General features: G+C 38.6%; 2 protein-coding genes across 2 annotated transcripts in view; both read left to right on the top strand.

Annotated features, from left to right (window-relative positions):
* The first annotated feature begins 553 nt into the window (after positions 1 to 553).
* Positions 554 to 7,642, top strand: LOC129084430 (E3 ubiquitin-protein ligase RLIM-like). The gene is made up of 4 exons (XM_054590681.1): positions 554 to 559; positions 2,782 to 3,019; positions 4,323 to 4,441; positions 4,775 to 7,642. Exons 1-4 carry the CDS (start codon positions 554 to 556, stop codon positions 7,640 to 7,642), a joined length of 3,231 nt encoding a protein of 1,076 aa, XP_054446656.1.
* A 7,211-nt stretch (positions 7,643 to 14,853) lies between these two features.
* EIF3H (eukaryotic translation initiation factor 3 subunit H) overlaps positions 14,854 to 23,140 on the top strand; it is an 89,489-nt gene continuing 81,202 nt past the window's right edge. The window contains exon 1 of the mRNA XM_054590419.1: positions 14,854 to 15,028. Coding sequence (XP_054446394.1) covers positions 14,897 to 15,028 — 132 coding nt within the window. The 5' untranslated portion in view covers positions 14,854 to 14,896. The remainder of the gene's footprint in view (positions 15,029 to 23,140) is intronic.

Genomic DNA, 23,140 nt, shown 5'->3' with positions numbered 1-23,140 from the left:
TTTGCTTTTTTATTATATATAAACATGTTAATTTTATAGAATGGACAATAGGTAATGAGTCTTACATGCAAAATTTATTAAAAGTTACTTTTTGGTATCTGATTAGATTACTGGTCATATCACTCTCCTGCTGCAATTATTAGGATCCTTGCAATTGTAAGGGACAGAAACCCTTCCCAAGCTTGCACTTAAAACAATGAAATACACTGGTTTACATAACTAAAAATACTACGGCACAACTATCTTCATGTATTTTTCAATTTTTTTCTCATGTATCTGGTTCTTTCTCCATCTTCATTTTCCTCACTTTAGGCAGATTTTCTTCATTCTCATGTACTCAAAACAGCCACAGGCATCTTTAGGTTTGCATCCTACCAGTTAAGCTACCACAGTGGAAAATAATTTCTCATTTTCAGTAGTTTCTGTTAACTTCTCAAATTTAGCTCTTAAATGTTCTTTTGGTCACATGTCCATGTTTAAAACAATGACTATAACCAGCAACTTGAGATCCATTCATTGGACATGACTGTATCATGTGTCCTCTTCTCTAGCCATGACGGTGAGTTCAGTTAAACCTAAACCAACTGGACTGAGAGGGAGAATGGGTTTTTCCCCAGGAAAATCGGGGTGCTGTTATTGTAAGTATGTTAGGTGGGTGCTAAGCAGGCAAAAACAAAATCTACTGCTTTTTCAAAAAAAAAAATAAGATTAACATCTTAACAGAACAGTGTTCTATTTCTTACAGGAAAAAAAAAATCAAAGCTCAACATATACTCCATGTCAATTATTCCTCCTGGGATTAATTTCACGTTTCCACTCTAATCCCAAATGAGCCAAGGTCTTTTAAGTCTATTCTTCCCATCTGACATAGTCTCTCTTCACCAACACACACCCAACTGTAACTTTCCATCTGTAGAAATTCATAATAATATTTAAAGATGCAGATATATTTATTAAAAATTTTTTATTGTTGACACTATTACAGCTGTCGCCCATTTTCCCCGCCTTTGCCCCGTCCACTCAGCCCCTGCCGCTACTCCCCACTCTGCCTTCACCACCCTGTTGTCTGTGTCCACGGGCTCTGTATATATGCATATATGTTCTTTGGCTAATGTTTTCCAGTTCCTCCCCCCCATCTCCCCTCTGAGATGTCAGTCAGTTCCATTTATTCATGCCTCTGGTTTTAATTTTTTCATCAGTTTATTTTGTTCATTAGATCCCAAACATGAGTGAGATCATATGGTATTTCTTTTTCTCTGACTGGCTTATTTTGCTTAGCATAATATTCTCCAGGTCCACCCATGCTGTCGCACAGGGTAAGAGTTCCTTCTTTTTTACAGCCACATAGCATTCTATCATGTAAATGTATCACATCCTTTTTATCCACTCATCTACTGATGATTCAGATTTAAATGTAATGTCTCTGTGAAACATTTCCAAACTCCCATTAAATAATCATCACATGGTTCTCACACTTACACAATACTACATATATAAATCTATTACAGCATATAATATCTTGTATTTTGATAGTTTCTATGTAATGTTTATCTTTCTTGGAGTGTGAATTACTTGGGAGTACAGACTGCTGCAACAGTTAATATATCTCTAGTGGCTAGGGCAGTAACTGACTCAGTTTATGTTGGATGAGTTAATTATTAAATAAGTCAAATGAACTAATGTCTTAAATTTAGCAGCCAAATCTTGTCTTTACATAAACAACTTTAATAAAGGATTTCCAAGCAAGTGTTAAGTGACACTTGGTAATATTAAAGAGTCTAGAAACTCTCAGAGGTCTCTTTCAGATAGGATTGCAAATAAGCATCATTTTTACCAATCCATCCTGGCTGCACTAACATATATGGAATAAAATCAGCAAAGTCAGCACTTACTATGTTAGGCAAAATAACTATTATGGATCTTGTTTAAAAAGTGCCTGTGCTGTTCTGGCTAGTTCTGGTTAAATAATATTTATAATACTTATGAGAAAGAAAAACAAAAATGAAACTGATGTATTTATGGAGAATTCCTTAATGGATTCTCTGGGTGAGAGAAAACCTGCCCGATCTGTAATTAATGCATTTGTTTTCTAAGCTTTTTAAACAGAAGCTTGAAGAATTGTATAATACAAGATGACGCCATTGTAACGGGCAAAGGACCCAATTAAACGGATTCCACTATGGCCCTGGCGAATTGTTAGAAATTGTGGGCTTTCTTAGTGAGTGTCTATGATTTATGAAATTATAAGGAGAAAAGACAGAGATCCCTGGGCACCTTAAAATGAGAATTGTTGCATTTAAGTAGGATGATTTTGGCAGGACATTTTGAAGAAGACAGTCATATGCAATGTTAACTAGCTGTGTTTGGGCTCTGTAATTTAGCATACAAATAGCTAGAACATATCAGAGCCCAAAAAAGTCTCCTGAAAGCCTGACAAGAGGCTCACACGGGTTAGAGGAGTGAAGGACTGTGCTTGGTACTCGACAAACCCTTGTCAATATTTGCTGATTTGAAATGAAATGAAGCATAACCTGAATGCTGTCCCAATTTGGTAACAATGGGGTGGATCATGGTTGCCTAGGCAACGATGACTAGACGCTTGGTATAAAGGCAGGTCCCTCACCAGAAGCTGCAGAATTGCAGCTGCGGCGAGAGAGGCGAGAGAAGCATAAGTAGAGGCGGATCCGACCGAGTCATATCCTGACACGGAAGCAAAAAGTACTAGTTTGTGTACCAACACCATTTTGTAAAAACCAGATAATTTTCCACTTGTTCATCAAGATGGAAAACTCAGATTCTGGAGGTGAAGGAGATGAATCTGAGGCCCAGAGCAGAAGTCAGATGGACCAAATGGTTCAGGAAGATTTCTACCGGCTTGTGAATAACCTGAGTGAAGATGATCACAAGCATAGGAGGGGTAACAACTGGCTAGGCAACCGAGGGGAAAGTACAGAAGAGTTGTGTACAAGACGGATACTCATTAAAGAAAACCTACTGGAAAACTCAGATGAAAGTACAGGTATACGTATACTTTGCTTGTGCGGGGAATATGATAGGATGGATGAGGCACTTCATAACAGAAAAAGTCAGCGAAAGATTATAGAGTGACAGGTATCAATTTGGTGCTAAGTCACTTCTCATGTAAAAAAAACCTGGCAGTTACTTGTTTTTGGTAAGAATATCAAGGTACATTTTTTTTTTCCTGACTCATATTTGAGAAACAGTGTGAAATAATCTATTGACATTTTCCTTAGTTTTGCACCTCAACTGAAAGTTCCTCCTACTTCCTAAATGATGTTCCCTATATAGGCACATGATTTCCTCACCAGCAAAAGTACATATTTCATATTCTCATCACATAGTTCTCAATGGAGGGCATTTGGCAATGTCTACGTATATTTTTGGTTGTCCCAAGTAGGGGGCGGGCCCTGCTGGCATCCAGTGGGCAGAGGCTAGGAGTGCCGCCAAGCATCCCACAATGCCCAGGATAGCGCCCCAAAACAAAGAACTGTGCGGTGTGGAAATGTCAATAATGTTTTAAGGCTGAGAGACCCCACTCCAATGGCAGATCAGGGGCCTCTCTCCCAGTATGAGGTAGAGACTTTTACTGTGTCATAAAGAAGACAGTAAAATAGTTTGGTTCTTCAAAATGGTCTTACACGTACTATGCTAGGCTCAGTCTATTCAACTGATCTCTCAATTTCATACCAATTCAGAGTCTTGGAAACATTAAGAAGTGTTCAAATACTTTCAAACCTATATACTTTCTTTGTATTTGCCTAATGGCTATAATAGTTCTATATTTTAAAACAACTTTATATATTATCAAAAGCACTAGAAGTCAAAAGCTTAGAAATAACATTATAGTCTAATGAGAATTACACAATAATGTAAATGGAAGCAAAATAACAAGCACTGAACCTTATCTGGTGTTTGCCTTGTTTAATTGCATTTGTAAATTTTGACAGAGGAGTGAAAATATGTTGTCTCTCAACATTTCTCCCACAGTGGTACACAAGGTTGTGTATATGATGGAATATTGGAAATAAACATCCTCCAGATTCCTTTAAAAAAAAACAATTCTTTAAATTTATCTGGGATTGTCTTTCTCTTTTCAGACGGAATGGAAACATTCTTGCTTTTACCTATCAATTTACAGCATGGTTTACAAAATATGAACTCTATAAATGTGAAATCTGTTTAAGAAATTGGAGTGTTTGTTACCATTTTTGTTTGTTTTTGAAAAAAGTTTCAGAGTACTAATTTATGATGGATATGATCTTGCTAGTTCCTTTCTGAGTTTCTCCCTTTTTTGTTAACAGATGAAGGAGACCCTTCGGATGATGGGTCTCGCAGTGACTCTTTACTAGACTGGCTTATGTCATTTGAACCAAATGACAATGTGGGAAATGGGCAAAGAGAACAACCACCTAGGAGAGAAGTAAGCCAGGTTAATCCACCCAGGGATTTCAGATCCCATTCAGCAGTAAATTTTAACAATGGGAGCCCACATGTAAGGGAAGAGTACACACCATCTACCAGACTTCCCAGAGGAGGAGAAGTGAAAAGCAGCCCAAGTCAAGTGAAAAATCCACAACCTCAGCCAACATTTACAAGACCACCTAGATCAGAACAAAGTAGACCTGGAGCATTAATGGAAGGCCCTCCTACCAGAGGTCAGAAAAGAGAAAGAAGCAGAAGCCCAGACCACAGCAGAGCCAGAGCAAGATTTGAAAGTGTGCCACTTCCACGTTCACTCGGTCTCCTTTCACAGAGACCACATTACAGTCCATCATCTGTGAAGAGCGGCTCTGCAACAGACCAGCCTGACTCTTTGGGGCAAACCAAAACAGTGACAAGAGGGCAAAGAGAACAACCACCTAGGAGAGAAGTAAGCCAGGTTAATCCACCCAGGGATTTCAGATCCCGTTCAGCAGTAAATTTTAACAATGGGAGCCCACATGTAAGGGAAGAGTACACACCATCTACCAGACTTCCCAGAGGAGGAGAAGTGAAAAGCAGCCCAAGTCAAGTGAAAAATCCACAACCTCAGCCAACATTTACAAGACCACCTAGATCAGAACAAAGTAGACCTGGAGCATTAATGGAAGGCCCTCCTACCAGAGGTCAGAAAAGAGAAAGAAGCAGAAGCCCAGACCGCAGCAGGGCCAGAGCAAGATTTGAAAGTGTGCCACTTCCACGTTCACTCGGTCTCCTTTCACAGAGACCACATTACAGTCCATCATCTGTGAAGAGCGGCTCTGCAACAGACCAGCCTGACTCTTTGGGGCAAACCAAAACAGTGACAAGAGAGCAAAGAGAACAACCACCTAGGAGAGAAGGGAGCCAGGTATGTCCACCCAGTGATTTCAGATCCAGTTCAAAAATAAATTTTAACCTTAACAACGGGAGCCCACATGCAAGGGAAGAGTACACACCATCTACCAGACTTCCCAGAGGAGGAAATGTGAAAAGCAGCCCAAGTCAAGGGGAAAATCCACAACCTCAGCCACGATTTACAAGACCACCTAGATCAGAACAAAGTAGACCTGGAGCATTAATGGAAGGCCCCCCTACCAGAGGTCAGAAAAGAGAAAGAAGCAGAAGCCCAGACCACAGCAGAGCCAGAGCAAGATTTGAAAGTGTGCCACTTCCACGTTCACTCGGTCTCCTTTCACAGAGACCACATTACAGTCCATCATCTGTGAAGAGCGGCTCTGCAACAGACCAGCTTGACTCTTTCAAACAAACTAAAAATACAGCAAGTGGGCAAAGAGAACATCAGCCTTGGAGAGAAGGGAGCCAGGTCAATCCACACAGTGATTTTGGATTCAGTTCAGAAATCAATGTTAACTTTAACAATGGGGGTCCAAATGCAAGAGAAGAATACACACCATCTACCAGACTTCCCAGAGGAGGAAATATGGAAAACATCCAAAGGCAAGTAGAATGTCCACAGCTTGAGCCAAGATTTACAAGACCACCTAGATCGGAACAAAGTAGAGCTAGAGCATTCATGGAAAGCCCCCCTACCAGAGGTCAGAAAAGAGAAAGAAGCAGAAGCCCAGACCGCAGCAGGGCCAGAGCAAGATTTGAAAGTGTGCCACTTCCACGTTCACTCAGTCTCCTTTCACAGAGACCACATCACAGTCCATCATCTGGGAAGAGTAGTTCTATAACTAAAAATACAAGTGGGCTAAGAGAACACCAGTGTGGGAGAGACATGAGCCAGTTCAATCCACATAGTAATCTCAGATTCAGTTCAGAAATCGATGTTAACTTTAACAATGGAGGTCCAAATGTAAGGGAAGAGTATACACCATCTACGAGACTTCCCAGAGGAGATAGTGTGAAATACAGCCAAAGGCAAGTCGAACGTCCACAACCTGAGCCAAGATTTATAAGACCACCCAGATCAGAACAAAGTAGACCTAGAGCATTAATAGAAGTCCAACCTACCAGAGGTCAGCAAACAGCAAGAAGCCGAAGCGAAGACCAGGGCATAACCAGGGCAGGTATTGAAAGGTCACCTGCACAGTCACTGGGTGAACTTTTACAAAGGCTCCATCACAGTGTATCATCTCCAACTTTGGAGCAGCCTTCAGTATGTGAGACTGAGAGATTTTCTAGAACTCAGCACCATGAAATTTTGAGACAGCAAATAACTGGACCTGAATTGCAAAAAAGGGTTCTTTTTGCAAATTCTGAAACAAGGAATGCCATACAAGGAAAATCTTCTCCAAACACAACCAGTGATGGTGAATCTTGTCAACTGAGAAAGAGGAATCCAACTATATCCATCTACTCTGAAACAGGACGAGTTCATCCTGTGGCATATTGTGAGAGAGAAAGCGTAACCAGTAGAACTCAGATAACATCTGATACACCAAATCATATTGTCACTTTAGAAAGTGAACAAGGGGAACTTAGGCATATGTTTTCACATTATGAACAGGGAGATATGAGAGCTTATGTCAGTACCATCGGAATTCCCATTTGTAGGACTTTAAATACTGGTTTAAATGATACAACATCCAGTGCAATTCCAAGCACATTAAGCCCGGCAATGACATATTTCAGTGACTCAAGTAACCTTGTGGACAGTGACAGTGATTCAGAGCCTAGTTTCTCACCCCCAAGTCAAAATATGGAAAGGGAAGAGTCACCCAGTGGAAGCGACAGTTCTCACGGTAGTAGGGGTTCGGGTTTCAGCTCAACTTGTAGCTGTGATTACTGCTCACATTACACATTGACTTCTAGTTCAGACTTCAGTTACATGTCTACTTCCAGTTCTAGTATGATGTCCAGTTCCAGCTCCAGTGATGAAAGTTCAGACACTGCCATATTGTTGTTTGATAGCAGTGATGAAAGTGACTTTTGGCCTTCCCCTGATGACCATCCTCCAGGACTCAGCGAAGCACAGATTGACAACTTGGCTGTAAGATCCTCTGTTAAAAATGATACATTGAACGAGTGTAGCATCTGCATTACAGAGTACAAAGAAGGCAGCCATCTTCGCACCCTACCTTGCTCCCATGAATTTCATGTTTGCTGTATTGATCGTTGGCTTTCTGACAACTCTACCTGTCCTATTTGTCGCCGGAATGTAGCAGATTCTGGTGAGAGAGAAAATACTAATTGAAATATGAATTCTCAGCCACATAAACCGTTATAGTGATGGACAAACAACATCTACCTATTTTATATCCACTTTTCAAGTGATGCTTAAATATAACAATCCAAATCTCGTTATGAATCTAAATGTGACAATATGAACTGAATAATTAGTTCTTGAAGGAATTAATGTACTTTCCCAATTTCTGTTTGAGAATAAAAATATTAAAAAGTCAAACAATATTGTCCTGACAGTAAAAACAAATTTCATACTATAGCAAATCACTGACTTCCAAGAAAAACTTAGCAGGTACACTGGGTTGGGATGATCCTTATTCCATAAGAAAAGTGTCTTAATATGATATAAGATACCTACATAGCATAATCTAGTCTTATCTAGTCATGCAAATCCTAGATATCTATCTCATAGCCATGTCCTATCTTGGATGTGCATGCAAATAATTAGCCACAATAATTAAGCAGTTTAAGAAGTTATTAGAGTTACTGACATGAAGAAGTCATGTTACATTCCCAGAGTGGTATAAAAAGCATTGAAAACTTTCTTCTCTCTCTCTCTCTCTCTCTCCAGCAGATTATCATTCCCTAATACTACCTTGAAGTTTCTCCCCTTCCCCACTGCCAATGTATCAGTCAGAGTCCAGGTCGAAAATTAATGACATACTTGAAAAAGGTGATGGTATTGCATTTAATGAAGAGACTACTTACTAAAATGTGTAAGGAATGGAGGGAAAGCAAGAGATGATGGAGTACCGTGAGGTTAGCAACTATGAGAAGCTGGTGTTATCACCACTAGGCTTCAAGGAGCATAGACTGCAACCCAGCATGTTCTGTAACTGAAATATAAGGTCACCCAGCAAGAGCTGTGACCTTAAGTAGACAAATGGCAGTGACTGCCAGCCTCAGGTTTTAGGGCGTTCCTGGAGGTAAATGCCCTTACCTTGTTTTCCTCCTGACTCCTAATCTACCATTGGCAGTTCACATTAGCCAAACCCAACCTGAAGACACAGAGCAAGGGAGACTGGTTGAAAAAGCCTTTAAAGGTCAGCCTCCTGGAAATATAGATCCGGGTACAGAGGATGGTGAGAGTATCTGAAGAGCAAATCAGAGTCCATCTACCAAACCAGCCTTCCCAACTCTCTTCAAACCCAGCCTGTCTATGCTTTCTTGCTTCTTGCTCTCCATTCTCTGTTCTATGACTCAACTCTTTAACAATCCTCTTACATACTCAGATGTTGTAAAAGGAGAGAACAAGTACATTTCATTTTTACAAGTGATGACATGACAAACAGACCTTAATTCCTTCTCTTAAACATGTTGTACTTCGGTTAGCTGTGATCGTAAACAACTAAAGAAAAAGGGCAGTATAGGTATTTACTTTTTGTTTCATGAGTATATTCCAGTTTTAATATACTTTTATATATAAATTTAGTTCATATAATTATCTTTTAATAGATTCTTATTCCTTTTAAAGGGTTTTATGGTTTATATATGCCTCTTCATCTTTGTGTGAACAATCCAAAGCACCTAGTTGCTGCTTTGGAGCCTCCCAAGTTGCAATCTGAAAGCCTTAAAAGTAAAACCTGAGTTAAAATATGTCTACCTAATTTGGTTCTAATTGTCCCCAGTAAAAATAAAAATATCACCCTAAATCATGACTATTTAAAATCAAATTTCAGATGGTGCTCCCTTTCCAATCCAAACATAGTGAAGGATTTTTCTCCTAATGCAGCCTAAATACTCAACTCCTTTCTTTGGGGAGGGGGGACATAGTGGCCATTCCAGCAAATTTTGCATAAATTTTTCAATCCTGGTTTAGTGAGTATATAGTAAAACCTAAATTAATAATAAGTCAAAAATTGTGTGCAATATGCAACCTATATAAATATGGACAGTGTTAAGTATAAACCTACTCTAAAAATTTAAAGTCAGAATCATCACTAACCTTTATTTCCTGTATGATCTGCTGACAGCCACAGTAATTGCACAGAACTATACAATGTCAATGAGGACTGTTGGTGAAGTCTGTTAATGCAACTCTGAGCTAGCATATTTTTCACATAGTAGTAGCTTGCATAGCCAGAAATGTAGACGCAGATCAATCATCTAAAGTTTGGCATTACATTATGAAAGTTGTGTCAATATTCTGGTTTTTATTAAATATTTCTGATAACAAATCTACTTCATTTAAAGCAAGTAGAATAATTATAACAGTAGTTGGAGTTCATACTATCCTAATGTTTGCTTTAACCCTCAAAAATAATTTAGGAAGCCAAAGAGAGGAAGGAGCATGTATTGCAATTACTCAAATTTTTGTTTACTGTGTTGTTCTTCCTTAATGATGTTCCAAGGTTCTTGCTTTTATTGTTTTTTCTTTATTTCCTTTCTTTTTAGAGAACTTTTTGTCATTCTTTTGGGATAGGACTGCTAGACAATTCTCTTGGTTTTTCTTTATCTAAAAATGTTTTAATTCCTTTTTAATTCTTTAACTATATTTTGGCTGAATATAGGGCTCTGGGTTGGGAGCTCTTCTATTTTAGCAGTTGACAAATATTATGCAACTTCCTTCTTGTGTCTGTGGTTTCTGATGAGAAATCCATTTTAATTCTAATCATTTTCTCTTTTAAGTAAGACATTGGGTCTTGTTGCTTTCAAGATTTTTTTTTCCTTTGGCTTTTAGAAGTGTAACTATGAAATGTCTTGGTGTGAATTTCTTTGGATGTATCCAGAGTGGATTCACTCAAACTTCTTGAATCTGTATGTTTTTACTTTTCCCGTAGTATTTTGGAAGTTTTCAGTCATCATTTCTTTGAATACATTTTAACCTCTGCTCTCGTTCTCTTCTCTTTCTAAGGCTTCTATGACACGATTGTTTTATCTTCCTTATAGTTCCACAGTTCCCTAAGACTTTGCTCATTTTTTGTTCCAGTTTGTTTTTCTTATTGTGGCAAAAACATAAACGTTAACATTTAAGCCTCTTTAAAGTGTATAATTCAGCGCCATTAAGTGCGTTCACATTGTTGTGCAAACATTACCACTTTTCCATCATCCCAAACTGAAACTCTCTACCCATTAAACAATGACTCACTCTCCCTCCCTCTTCCCAGGCCCTGGTCACCACTATCTACTTTCTCTGTCAATTTGATTGTTCTAGGTACTTAATATAAATGGAACCCTACAATATTTGTTCTTTTGTGTCTGGTTTATTTCATTTAGCATGTTTTTAAGATTCATCCATATCATAGAATTTATCAGACTTCCATTTCTTTTTAAGGCTGAATAACATACCATTTTATGTAGTTATCATTTTGTTTATACATTCCTCTATTGAAGGACATTTGAGTAGTTTCCAGCTTTTGGCTATTTTGAGTAGTGTTGCTATAAACATTGGTGTACAAATGTCTGTTTGGGTCCTTGCTTTCAATACCAATGGGTATAAACCTAGACATAGAATTGATGGATCATTTGTAGTTCTATGTTTAGTTTTTTGAAGAACTGCTGTACTGTTTCCCACAGTGGTTGTACCATTTTATATTCTGTTCCTCTGTCCACAGCTGGTGTCATTTCTATGTTCCACTTTAGTCCACTGATGTTTTTTTCCTCTGTCCTCTCCATTCTGCTGTTAAGCCTATCCATTGAGTTTTTTTGTTTTTTTTTTTTAATTTCTGGTTATTGTATTTTTTTAAGTTCTAAAATTCCATTTGGTCCCTATTTATATCTTCTATATCTTGGCTGAGACTTTCAATTTCTTTGATGAAACCTTTTATTTCAAGTGTGTTCTAATTGGTAGTTGAAACATTGTATAATGGCTGCTTCAAAACCTTTTCAGAGAATAACTTCTCTGTCATATTGGCATCTATTGATTCCCTTTTTTCATTCGGTTTGAAATATTTCTGATTCCTGATGAGATAATGCTTTCTTTTCATTAAAACTAAAGCATAGGTTTTTGTGTATTTTGTTACGGAACTTTGAATCTTGAGACCTTCTGTTTTAGTTGGCTTCCTCTGGCGTAGCTCTAGCAGTAGAAGGAGGGAGTCCTTCCTTTTGCTGCTTCATGAGGGTACAGATAGAAGTTCCATGTTTAGCCTCTATTGACTCCCTCAGGAATGGGAATAGTTCTTTGTTACTGGTGGGGGATAGAAGTTCCAGTTTCCACTAGGCCTCCTGGATGAGAGGGGTAAAAGGGCCTTATTTAGGGCTCTTCAGGTTTCCTTCCTGGGGTGTGTAGCCTCCTTCCTGCTGTGGTAAAATCCTGACCCTCCACTAGGCCTTTTCGGACATCACCACATTAGGGGAGGGATCCACTAGGCCTTTTCGGACATCACCACATTAGGGGAGGGATCCACTAGGCCTTTTCGGACATCACCACATTAGGGGAGGGATCCACTAGGCCTTTTCGGACATCACCACATTAGGGGAGGGATCCACTAGGCCTTTTCGGACATCACCACATTAGGGGAGGGATCCACTAGGCCTTTTCGGACATCACCACATTAGGGGTGGCTGCCTCATTACCCTCTGATGAGGGTGAAAGTTCACACTCTCCCCCTATCTCCACTGACAGTGTGCAGCGAGCACTTCTGTTGGAACTTTTTCTTTGCTCTGTACCTGTTGGTGTTTCCAGGGCACTGGACTTCAGCTCTGAGCCTGGGACATATGTAGCAAATTGAAACACTGGGAAATCACCACTGTCTTGTTCCTTGGGTCCCAATGTCACTAGCCACTCCTCCTTCTGTTATCCACCCTGCAGAGCTTTCTTCTTGTTTTTTATTTTTATTTCTACAGATAATGTCGAGGGGTTTAGATGTACTTATTGGGAGGAGTAGGGAAAAATATTTTCATTCCTTCTCAGAAAAAGTCTGGATTTTTAATGCATTTTAAGATGGAGCCAATATGAGTTTCTAATGGATCAGGGGGTGGGGTAAGAGGGAAAGGGAGGAGTCAAAGATGGCCCAAGGGTTTTGGTCTTATGAGCTAGAAGAATAGAGCTGCCATCAAATGAGATGGGGAAGACTGTGAGACGACAATTTCTCGGGGGGAGGAGGGGGAATTGGAGCTCAATTTTAGAAAGGTTAAGTTAGAGGTGCCTGTTGGACATTTAAGTGGAAATGTTGAATGGGCGGATGGACATGCTTGTGTGGAGTTCAGCGGAGAGTTCTGGGGAAATGTAAATTTGGGGATTCATCAGCATATGCAAGAAGTTTAGAGCCTTGGGAGTGGATGAGATCACCATCATGGGGAGTAGAGATAAGATGACAAAGACATAAGTCTGATGCTATTCAATATTAAAGGGTTGGGGAAGATTAGAAAAATCATTAATGGTGACAGAAGAAAGGAGCAGCCAGTGAGACAGGGAAAAAAGGAGCAGCCAGGAAGAATCCAAGTGAAGGGAGTAACATTGCTTCTAGGCCCTTTCTAGTTAGGCTGATTATATTGATCTCTTATTTCAAATTCTTCTCTCTCCCCTCCATCAAAGCTCCTAGATTTATTATGGGGTTAGGTCGCTATAAACCCCTTGTAAGTTAAAAATACCGTAAGCTGAAAAAGCATTTAATACACCTAACCTAATTAACATCATAAATTACCCTAGCCTATCTTACGCATGCTTGTAACAAAATCCAAAAGATGCTGGCAACACAGGAAGCTGCAAAGTATTGACTACTTACCCTCCTGATCTTGAATTTGACTTGGGAGCTGTGTTTGATGCCCTGTCCAGCATTATGAGAGTATCACACCATATATTGCTAGCCTGGAAAAAGATCAAAATTTTAAGTATGGCTTTTACTGAATGCATTATCACTGTTGCAGCATTGTAAAGTCAAAAATATCATAAGTCACACCATTGTAAATCAGGGATATCTGTTTATGCCTCTTGGCTATGGGATGTTTTGTTCCATGCAGAGGGCCCACGAGCACTGTCTTGGGTCAGTTTCCAAGGACCCGTGTAGCGTGATTAGCACACCTGACTGACAAATCTTAGCAGGGTATTTCCAGGGCTAAAAAATGCAAAGGAATTTAAAATTTTACTTACTAGTTTTAACAAAACTGTTATACAAATACTGTAGAATAAAGCAATTAACAAATGTATTTGTGTTTGTAAGTAACTTGGGTGCTTTCTGGTGCTCATCATTCCAGCTACTCAATGGTAAGCACAAACTTCCAGTTCTGATTCTTCCACGAGGGACTTTCTTCTTTGTTCTTCTCTTTTCTTTTTGATTATTACTCTCTGATTTCTACAGTAGTTCTACTATAATCAATTTTCAATACTTTTAAATTTGTGAAAACTTTCTCTGTAGCCCAGGTTGTCGTTTGTTTTGATAAATATTTCATATGCACTTGAAAAGAAAGGATATTAACTTTTTATTTTGTATCAGGAATTTTTCAGGTGTAACAGTGTCTGTTCCCAGATTGCTATATAACACCACAACAAAAACTTCAGAGCAAGTTTTAGGGTTAGGCCTTTGTTGATGTAACCACTTCATCAGTTCTGCCTAGGTATATATTGAATGAGTAAACATTTCAAAAATAAGAAATAGGCAAAACGTATTTGGAAACAGATAAATGTTTTAAGTTCCTTAAGATGGTTTTCTAAAGCTGTCAAGTATTTTTTTTTAAAGACGAGATGTGTATTTCGAAGTTAAGTAAGCATGATTAGGGAATGTATTCTGCATCATACTTCAACACTTTGCATAAAGTAACTTCTTGGTTCTTTACTTACGTTAACCTTACATGAAACCTATAGCAGCAAAGGGCTATTAGTTTTGGTAATTCTGAAAGAAGTTCCCATGCTTTAATTAACGTCTGTATAAGCGGTTAGCGACAGCCATCTAAAATGACACAAGACAAAATGCAACACCAGTCACCAATAATTAACAGAATGAGGTTGGATAAATCACATCTTTTCCTAATATGAGTAATAGAAGTTAGTGAAACTTCATAGTTTACGAGACTGGGGACTGGGATTAACCAAAAAATTAGAAGTGAATTATGTTGTTATGATCAACAGCATAATGGAGACTAAACAGAAAACGGAAAACATTTTTAAAAGCCTACTTTGTCTTAAAGCTTTCTACAGGGAAGCCTCAAACGCACAGAGTTCCGTCAGGGAAGGAAGTGAGGCTGAAGAGAGGGTAGGCAGGGCCCTACTCCAGCCTTTCCTCCCCGCTCTTCCTCTCGAACGTCGCACTGCGCATGACGTCACGTGAAGCTTGTATTTCCGCTTCCGATTACTCACGTTTCTCTTTCTTCCTGTCCCGCTGGAAAGATGGCGTCCCGCAAGGAAGGCACCGGCTCGGGCACCACGTCTGGTAGCTCCACCACCGGAGCGGCAGGAAAAGGCAAAGGCAAAGGGGGGTCCGGAGATTCGGCCGTGAAGCAAGTGCAGATCGATGGCTTGGTGAGTGGGACGCCGTCTCCCGGGACCCACGTGGGCAGCGTAGTACCCAGCCCGGGCCCGGCAGAAGGGCTTTTTCGCAGCTTCCCTTTTGGGTTAGGTGAGGCTGGGCCAAGGTTTTCTCCTAAGATCCTCCCCTTTCATCTATACTTTTTGCTCGGGAGACGCAACAGCCTTCCCCTTCATCTGACGGGGCAGTTGAGGGCTGAGAAAGGGGACCGAGGCTAGGGGTGTGACAGGTTCTTGGGGTCTTGTTTAGAGACGCTTAGAAGAGGGGATTTGCAGAAAGAATTTTCTGGGAGACAAGTAGGTGACCGAGGTGTCAGGAACGATCTAGGGCTCTAAGGCTTTTGGAAGTGGGGAGAGGGTAAGGTAAACTTTATTGCTTCCCTGCTGGACGTGACACCTCTAACTCCGAAGTGGAGATCTACTTTGTAGCTACTTTTGAGCTGGTGCTTCAGCGCTTTACCTGAAATGGCATAATTGGAATAACCATCATCTTCTTTCCCCATCTGTGAATGCTGGAGTGCCTCAGGATTTGGGTGTAGAGTTGCTAATATCTGGTCTCTGCTTGTCAGTTTAACAAAGTATTAGTTAAAAAGCACACTTTTGTCGCTAAACTGTTTGGATTTGAATCCCACATCTGGTTAGCTGCATGACACTGGGCAAGTTACGTAATCTCTTTATGCCTTATTTTCCTCATCTGAGTTGTTTTGAGGTTTAAAATCGGCAGAATATGGTTCGATAGCACAGTATCTGGGGACGTAGTAAGTTTCCATTTTCTCTTCCCTGCTGTTATTGTTTGTAAATAGTTGTAGTAGTAAACTCTTTAAGGTCTCCTCTCTTGGTTTTAGTTATTATTTATATTCTGATAACTACTAGATTATATTTCTTGCCAGACTTGATTCTTGAATGCCGCTCTTGAATACACAATTGCCTACTTCACCATAACGATTGGTATAGGCACTTCAGATTGAACATGTACAAAATAAAATTAGTGACTTCTCCTCTTTCATCTCTCCCCCCCTTTGTATTACCTTAGTCTCTCCCATTTTAATGAGTGGAATTACCATCTACCCATTTAAAGAAGTCAGAAAATGTAGTTTTTAACCTACATTTGTTGTCTTTTTTTTTTCTTTCACCCCCAACATCCAGTCCCTTGGCAAATCCTGTTGGTTTCACCTCCAAAATATATCAAATTCATCTGCTTTTCATCCAGGTGCCACTGATCATATCCCCTTAAACTACAGACTTCTTACCGCAGTCCTCAAGGTCCTGCTACTCTTGTCTCTGCAAACGCACGTCATATTTTCTTCTAGGCTGTAGTCACAGTGACCTTTCAGTTCTTTGTTTTCTCTGACTGAAATAGCCTCCCAAGTACTCCTGCCCTCTTGGCTTAAATAACACCATCTCAAGAAAGGCCTAAGGCCTTGCCTAATAACCTTGTCAGAAGGAGCCTTCTCCCAGCAGTCTCTATCACACCACCCTGCATTTCCTTCATAGCATTTATTTATTTATTTATTTATTTATTTATTTATTTATTGGTCTTTTCTCCTCCAGCAGAATGCAAGCTACTGAGGGCAGGCCAGGGGGCTATGCTTTTTCACTTCATATTCCCAGTACTGAAACTGTTAACTGAGATCAGTAGAAGAAATGAATGAATGAATAAAATATTTTATTTTTATATTCTAGTTCATGTCCTCATAACTTTCTTTAATAGATTATTTTAATGGTATCTTGAATTGTTGTCTTAGCCCTCTTCAGTCGATTCGTCGTACTTTTATTAAAACATTCACTTACTGTGAAAGTTCAGATCTTGTTAACTGCCTTTCGGAAATGTTTTCAGTGACTTGGCAATGAATTCAAGGTTCATCACATGTTGTCCTTGCTTTTGCGTTTAGGTTTAGTTTCTAGTATTTCCAGGCTTTTTAGGATCTGTAATTCTAGCCACGCAGAACTGTCTGGTAAGCGTGATGTTTAGTCACATTTGTTCTTGGCACCTTAATAGTGGCCAAGCCCAATTTTTCTTTTTGTGTTCTTGAATGTTTCCTTTCCTACATTTGGTCCTATTTATCAGTGCCTCTCTTTCTTTAATGTTACCGTTTCCTTAACATCTTAACGTTTTCAAGAGTTTCCCATATTGAAATGTTCAGCTCTGTCTCTTCACTTAGCACTCTGCTGCATTCTTAATCCCCACTTTTTCCCTCTTGAAGTTAGTGGTTAAAAATTAATATTAGCAGTCTTCCACTGTTAGAATCTGGACCACCAATTTCCAGACTTAGTTTTTAAAAATCATTGGTAACATTAACAAAGAAGTGTAAAGAAAAAAGTCAAAATGTCATATATGCAAAATAGTGTCTATAATACATAGTGTAAGTAATTGCAAAGTACACAGCTAGTCACTTGACGTTTAGCTTGAGTCATAGAAAACCTCAGATATCTCTGAAACCCCTTCCCTCTTCATCCTTTCTCCCATCCCTTCTCCCCACCCTATTATCACTATTGTGATCTTTGATTCATTAATTTTTTGTTTTTTTAATAGCTTCACCACACAGAGTATTCCTAAACAGTTTATTTAGTTTTGCTAGTTTATATTAATAGATATGAATGAACTAAATCATAGTACGTTCTCTTTTGTCTTGAATTATAATGTATATGTAGCTCACATCATGATCGAGATTAGGCCACTCTTGAGTGAGCAGTTGTAATTTGTTCATTTTCATTACTATATAGCATTTCATTGTATAGCTATAACATATTTCTTTATGACTGTTAATGGAGAACTAAATCGCTATTTTCCTTGTGTAAAAATGGTACCTCTCAATCATCTTTTAGTTGAGCATTCCACTAGACTGGTCAATGTGTCCTTTACTGTACCCTGTGCAGAATCAGTGCGCAGTATATCCTTTTGGAATGAAGGAGTGGACCTTCATTGTAGTCCAGTGGTTTCATTGTTCCTAGACAAAATTGGGCTAATTCTTCCTGTTGAGCTTACCATGTAAAACCCACTTTGTTCCCCCCAACCAATGTGAATCTTACCTTTCTTATATACATTATACTTTTGATACTTACAAAGTATGATCCATGGACCAGCAACAAGCAGAATTGGCCTTAATAGCTCATTAGAAGTGTAGAAATACAGTGTCTCAGAATCGCAGGCCCCTCTCCTGGCCTAGTGTATCAGGGGATTTATATAGCGTATTAATGTTTGAGAAGTACCACTCTGGTCCACATGAATCTCCTCCTTTCTTTGAACTTTTTACTGATGACGGCTTGTATTGTTCATCTTGGTATGTGACCATACACTGGTAATTAATGGTTTATTGTTTATGTATTTTTCCTTTCTCCCTGAGATGGTGATCTGAAGGCTTATGTACAAAATGCTTCTGTCTCACGTAGCTCCAGTGCTTGAAACCCAACCCTGTCAAAAGCTATTGCCTTTTAAATTTGGTTTTCCCCTTCATGTAAGAAGTTACCTGTTGGTTAAAGTTGTAAGCTACCTCATCCCTCCTTGGAAGTAAAGGAGAGAATGTTATTAATGAGTGAAAAAGAGTTTTATGTCCTTTTTTGTCATCTAGATGTCAGCTCAGATGTCACCTCGCAGGGACCTTCTGCCTGATCCACGGTGTCCTCATTGGTTCACTGACCCTGTGTCGTCACCCTCTCGGGCCTTTCTTACTGTCTGAATTTCTTTATTTACTTGTTGGTTGGTTGTCTTCTCACACTAAATTACCAACTTCCTGAGAGCAGGATAAGTGTAAGATTTGTTCACTGCAGTTTTTGTAAGTGTCAGATATTGTGAATGAATTATTACAGTCTTGTACAGAAATTTTCTGGAAAATGTATCATGAGGAAACTGGGTTAGTAAATGCTTTAGAGAAGTGAGTGTGTTGGTGAGGAAAGAGCACTGGAGCGAGGCTAGAAGATCAGGGAGCTTTATAAACTTGCTCACATTTCTTCGTCTTTTTAGGTGTCATTGTCTTATTTGTAAGAAAAACAGCTAATGTTAATTGAGCATCTGTTGTTTACAAGAGCCTGTGTAGGAAGGTTTGATTAGATAACATCTGATCCAGGCAATAGCTTTGGAGATGTTATCTCTGCCCTACCTACCTGATAGTTATTCAGATCTAATGAGAAAATATTGATCAAAGTGCTTTGTCAACCAAAATGAATAATTCAGGTATGTTAAGTCTATGATATTTGCCACTATTTTTTTTGGTGTGGGAAACCGTATGAAATTATAGAGTCCAGATACAGCTTATTAAACTCTATGAAATGGAAGCTCTTGTTCACAATCTGGTCTTACATAAAATATGCTTTGGCCTTTTAATATGTTAACAACAAAAACATTGTATGGCTCTTGGCTCCTTTCATTTTCTGACTTTATTGGAGAATAAGTTGCTTCACATATGTGAATAGTTCAGTCAGGTAACTTGAAACACTTTTCAAACCTCAACTGTTATATTTTAGTCATTTTAAGTTTGAATCTTTCTGAACTGTATTACATCTGTTTCTGCCTCTTTAGTCAGAAAATGTTGAACACAGCTTAGCCATGTTTTGATGTCTTAGTATTATCATCAAGAACATAATTTACTGTACCGTACTAGACAAGAGTCCTCAATCCCTTGGGGTACTTACATCTGTTTATTTCTGTAATAAAGGCCCCCATCTTTGAATTTTAGGTGCTTTACGTAGTTTATCTTCCAGGTGGCTGCCTTTATTTTGTTAAATTTACCTTTTACCCCCACTGATGTCCAGCTTTTCATTTGCCGCGGATGAAAACTAGACAAGCAGTCTTACTAGCGTTATTCCTCACGCGGGGCGAAGGGCACTCTGAATGAGGGTTAAGTTAAGTATGCAGGCTGACAGTTTAACCAGTTAGATTTTTTGCTTTGGCAAGTAAGATGTTACTGCTTAAATAATCTCTTTTTGTAGTAGATAGGAACATTTGATATACATTGTCATATTTAAGGAGCTTCAGGAGCTCCAATAAAACCAGCATTGGCTGGATTATACGTATGATTCAGTCACTTATAGAAACTGAATGGCCTTTCAAGGACATAAAGTAAATAGATACTAGAGCTTGAACTCAGATCACATCTTGCCAATATGGATTCATTCTGCTTTCCATTACAATAGCTGCTTCATACATTTTAAGGACTCAGTAGATGTTAGCTCTTATTCTTTGTCAGCTACTGTTCAGAGTACTTTACATATATTATAGCATTGAATCAGATGACAGCTCCTTGATGTAGGAACCATTATTATTATCTCCATTTTACAAATGTGAAAACGCAGGTATATATAGATCATGTAACTTGGTGAATGTCAGGATGAGGGGAAATAGGTGTTCACAAAATAATCCAGTGTTCCTTCCTCGAGCATCAGGAAGTATATTTTCCAAAACTTAAGTCTCTTACAGATTTATAACTTTAAAATGTGTGAGAAAGCTAATATAGCCAGATCTTTGTATTTAATAATCTTATATTTTAGGAGAAGAGTTAATAGCTAAAAGAAGTCAACTTAGTAAAGAATCTCAAGTTTGGAAAAAGGCAACCTTTTTAGCCTATGGGTCACACAAAATAAGATACTGGGGATTAACATTGAAGAAAATAGAAGGTATATTAAGGAAAGTTGGAAGTACTGATAGACATTCTTAATTAAGGTAGTTTACCTGGTTTAACTAGATAAACCTAAATCCATCTGACTTTTCCATCTCAGGATGCTTCTGAGATTTGGATAAATTGTGCAGATCCTGGCCATTGTTCCTTTCCCTGAAGTTCAGAAGGCTTACTGACATCTATTGTCTTTTTAAAAACCCTTTCTTACAATGCTTCCTATGTTCTTGGCAAGTTCAGTATGATGACAAGCTATACTAGTGTTGTTTCTTACAGCTACCTTGGGATGATTTAAGCAGCCTAGCGTACACTGCATTTCTTATGGAGGAGGTGATTTAATTAGCATCCTTGGGCCTTAGTTTCTTCTGCTTTAATATGAGAATAATGCATGTCCTTCATATAATAAATACATATATATATATATGATTTCCTAATGATGTTTAAGCATTGTTGATAACAATTTTAGTAGTTGGTATGGATTTTAGTAGTTGGTATTAGTTACAGTGGAGTTCCAGACTGGATCTTTACCAAGTAAATGGAATATCATGAAAAATTTTAACTTGAGTTGTTTCCGAGTATCTGTCCTAGATGAGATGGCAGCTGTACTCCTCAAATGCCTCCCTATGCAGACATGAAAAGGCGGGGGTGCACACTAAGTACACGTCAGGCTGTTGGTTTCTGATCTTTTGCTTTCTTGTCATCATTGGCTTCAACTTGTTTCTGTAAAATTATAAATTCTGATCTTCAGCTTTATGCCCAGGAATTCATGAGTTTGGCTGAGCAAATCCAAGTATGTTAAGCCTTGACAGCATTTTTCTGGGCCTTTAGCTCAGTCCTAGCCCCAGTACTGGGGAGAAAGCCTCTACAGAGCTTCGAAGAAGGCCTTTGCCAGTTCCTAAAAGTAGTCAAATAGTCTCACTTTTTTACTTTACTAATTCCACCTTAGTTTCTCTGATAAGAACTTCTGATTTCAACACGTAGACAAAAACTTGTATGTATTTGCTTTTCTCTTGGAAATTAGTTTATAATTTTGTGTAAATTATTTAAATTATGGTACTTGGATATTATTTCTTTTGGTAATATAGGAGAAAATATACTGAAAGGCAAAATATACTAAAAGCTTCAGTTTTTCTTGTTAGCTCCTATTTATAGAAGATCATTCTGTAAAATGGTTATAGCCTATGAAGATTATATTCAATATCAAAGTACAGTATAATTTACATATCCATCTATTGATGGCAAACTGTATTGTTTCATTAAACTTGAAAGTATACTGCTGTATGTCAGGGTAGTGTTCTGTATTTTTGTTGAAATTGGTACCAAACCCAAGCTTGGAAGAAAAAAAAAATTGATTCAGCAAAATAGTGGTAACTTAGTCAAAATACAAACCTTTTTACACTTTGAGTCTGAATATTGGCTATATTTTGTCATAACATTTTAAGATGTTATTCACCCGTCCCCACCCAGTATTACATGAATGTCACAGGTATAAAACAAAAACAATATACATTATTTGTAAGAAAAGTTTGGAGAAATCACAGAAAACCCAAAAAGATAATTAGCCAGTTTATAAACTCATAACATGAGGGTGGGATAGCACCCTTAAGATTTGGGCCTTTACTTTTTTATTGTTTTTTCTATGCTTTAGTAAATACCTAGAGATGAAGTTAATAGGTTAAAGGTTATGCATGTTCTTAAGTATTTTAAACTTGTTGCCTAATTTAGCTCTCTAGAATAGTTGTATATGTAATACAGTTTACTTCCTCCCCCCAAAAGAGTACTGGCATGCTATATGGTTTCTTGGCAGTGTTGGCAACTGAAAGTTAGGATTTTTTAAAAATCATAGTTTTTATTTTAAAAATTAATTATGTGTGTTAGTATTCTTGTTACAGTGATTCAGTTCAGTATTTCTTGTCCATTAGTGATGACATCATCTGCCCAAGGTACCCAGGCTTCTAGTATCCTCTTTTGTTGTTCCTCATTTCCCTCAGATTCTCTTAAGATCACTTAGTTTTTCAGTTCATAACTGTATTGTCTGTATTCCTTATCTCTTTCTCTCCTTTCTGGTTTCAAAACTTTTTAAAATTCGCATATTAAAAAATTGTGCATTCCAACAATTAAAACCATTTTAACCCAAAGAAAAATGGCACTCTGATTAAACTGTACTCTACAGCCTGCAGGACGCCTTGGACCAGCCTGGCTTTTCACTCTAGACTTCACTGTCGCCCCACCCAGCCTGTTCCTTCACCGCACGCAAGCGCTGATCCTTCCCTGCCAGCCAGCGAGGCAGATGGGAGAGGCAGGTGCGGCCTTCATGGTCAGTAGTTCTGATGTGGAAAGGGGCAGCTCAGTCATTTAAACTTGACCCAACCTTTTTGCTTCTTAGAAAGTTAAACAGCTAAAGAAGTAAAATAAGGCAGTGCTTGTGGAGTGTGTGGTACATGTTGGTGGTATGTGTACGATTTCCCTGCTTGCTGCTACTTCTCAGTCGTTTCTT

This window comes from Pteronotus mesoamericanus, unplaced genomic scaffold (assembly GCF_021234165.1).
Source record: "Pteronotus mesoamericanus isolate MK-2021 breed Mesoamerican mustached bat unplaced genomic scaffold, CSHL_Meso_final scaffold_174, whole genome shotgun sequence".
In the NCBI taxonomy this organism is placed as follows: domain Eukaryota; kingdom Metazoa; phylum Chordata; class Mammalia; order Chiroptera; family Mormoopidae; genus Pteronotus; species Pteronotus mesoamericanus.
Note: the sequence above shows the minus strand (reverse complement) of the source record. Positions and strands in the feature narration are given on the sequence as shown.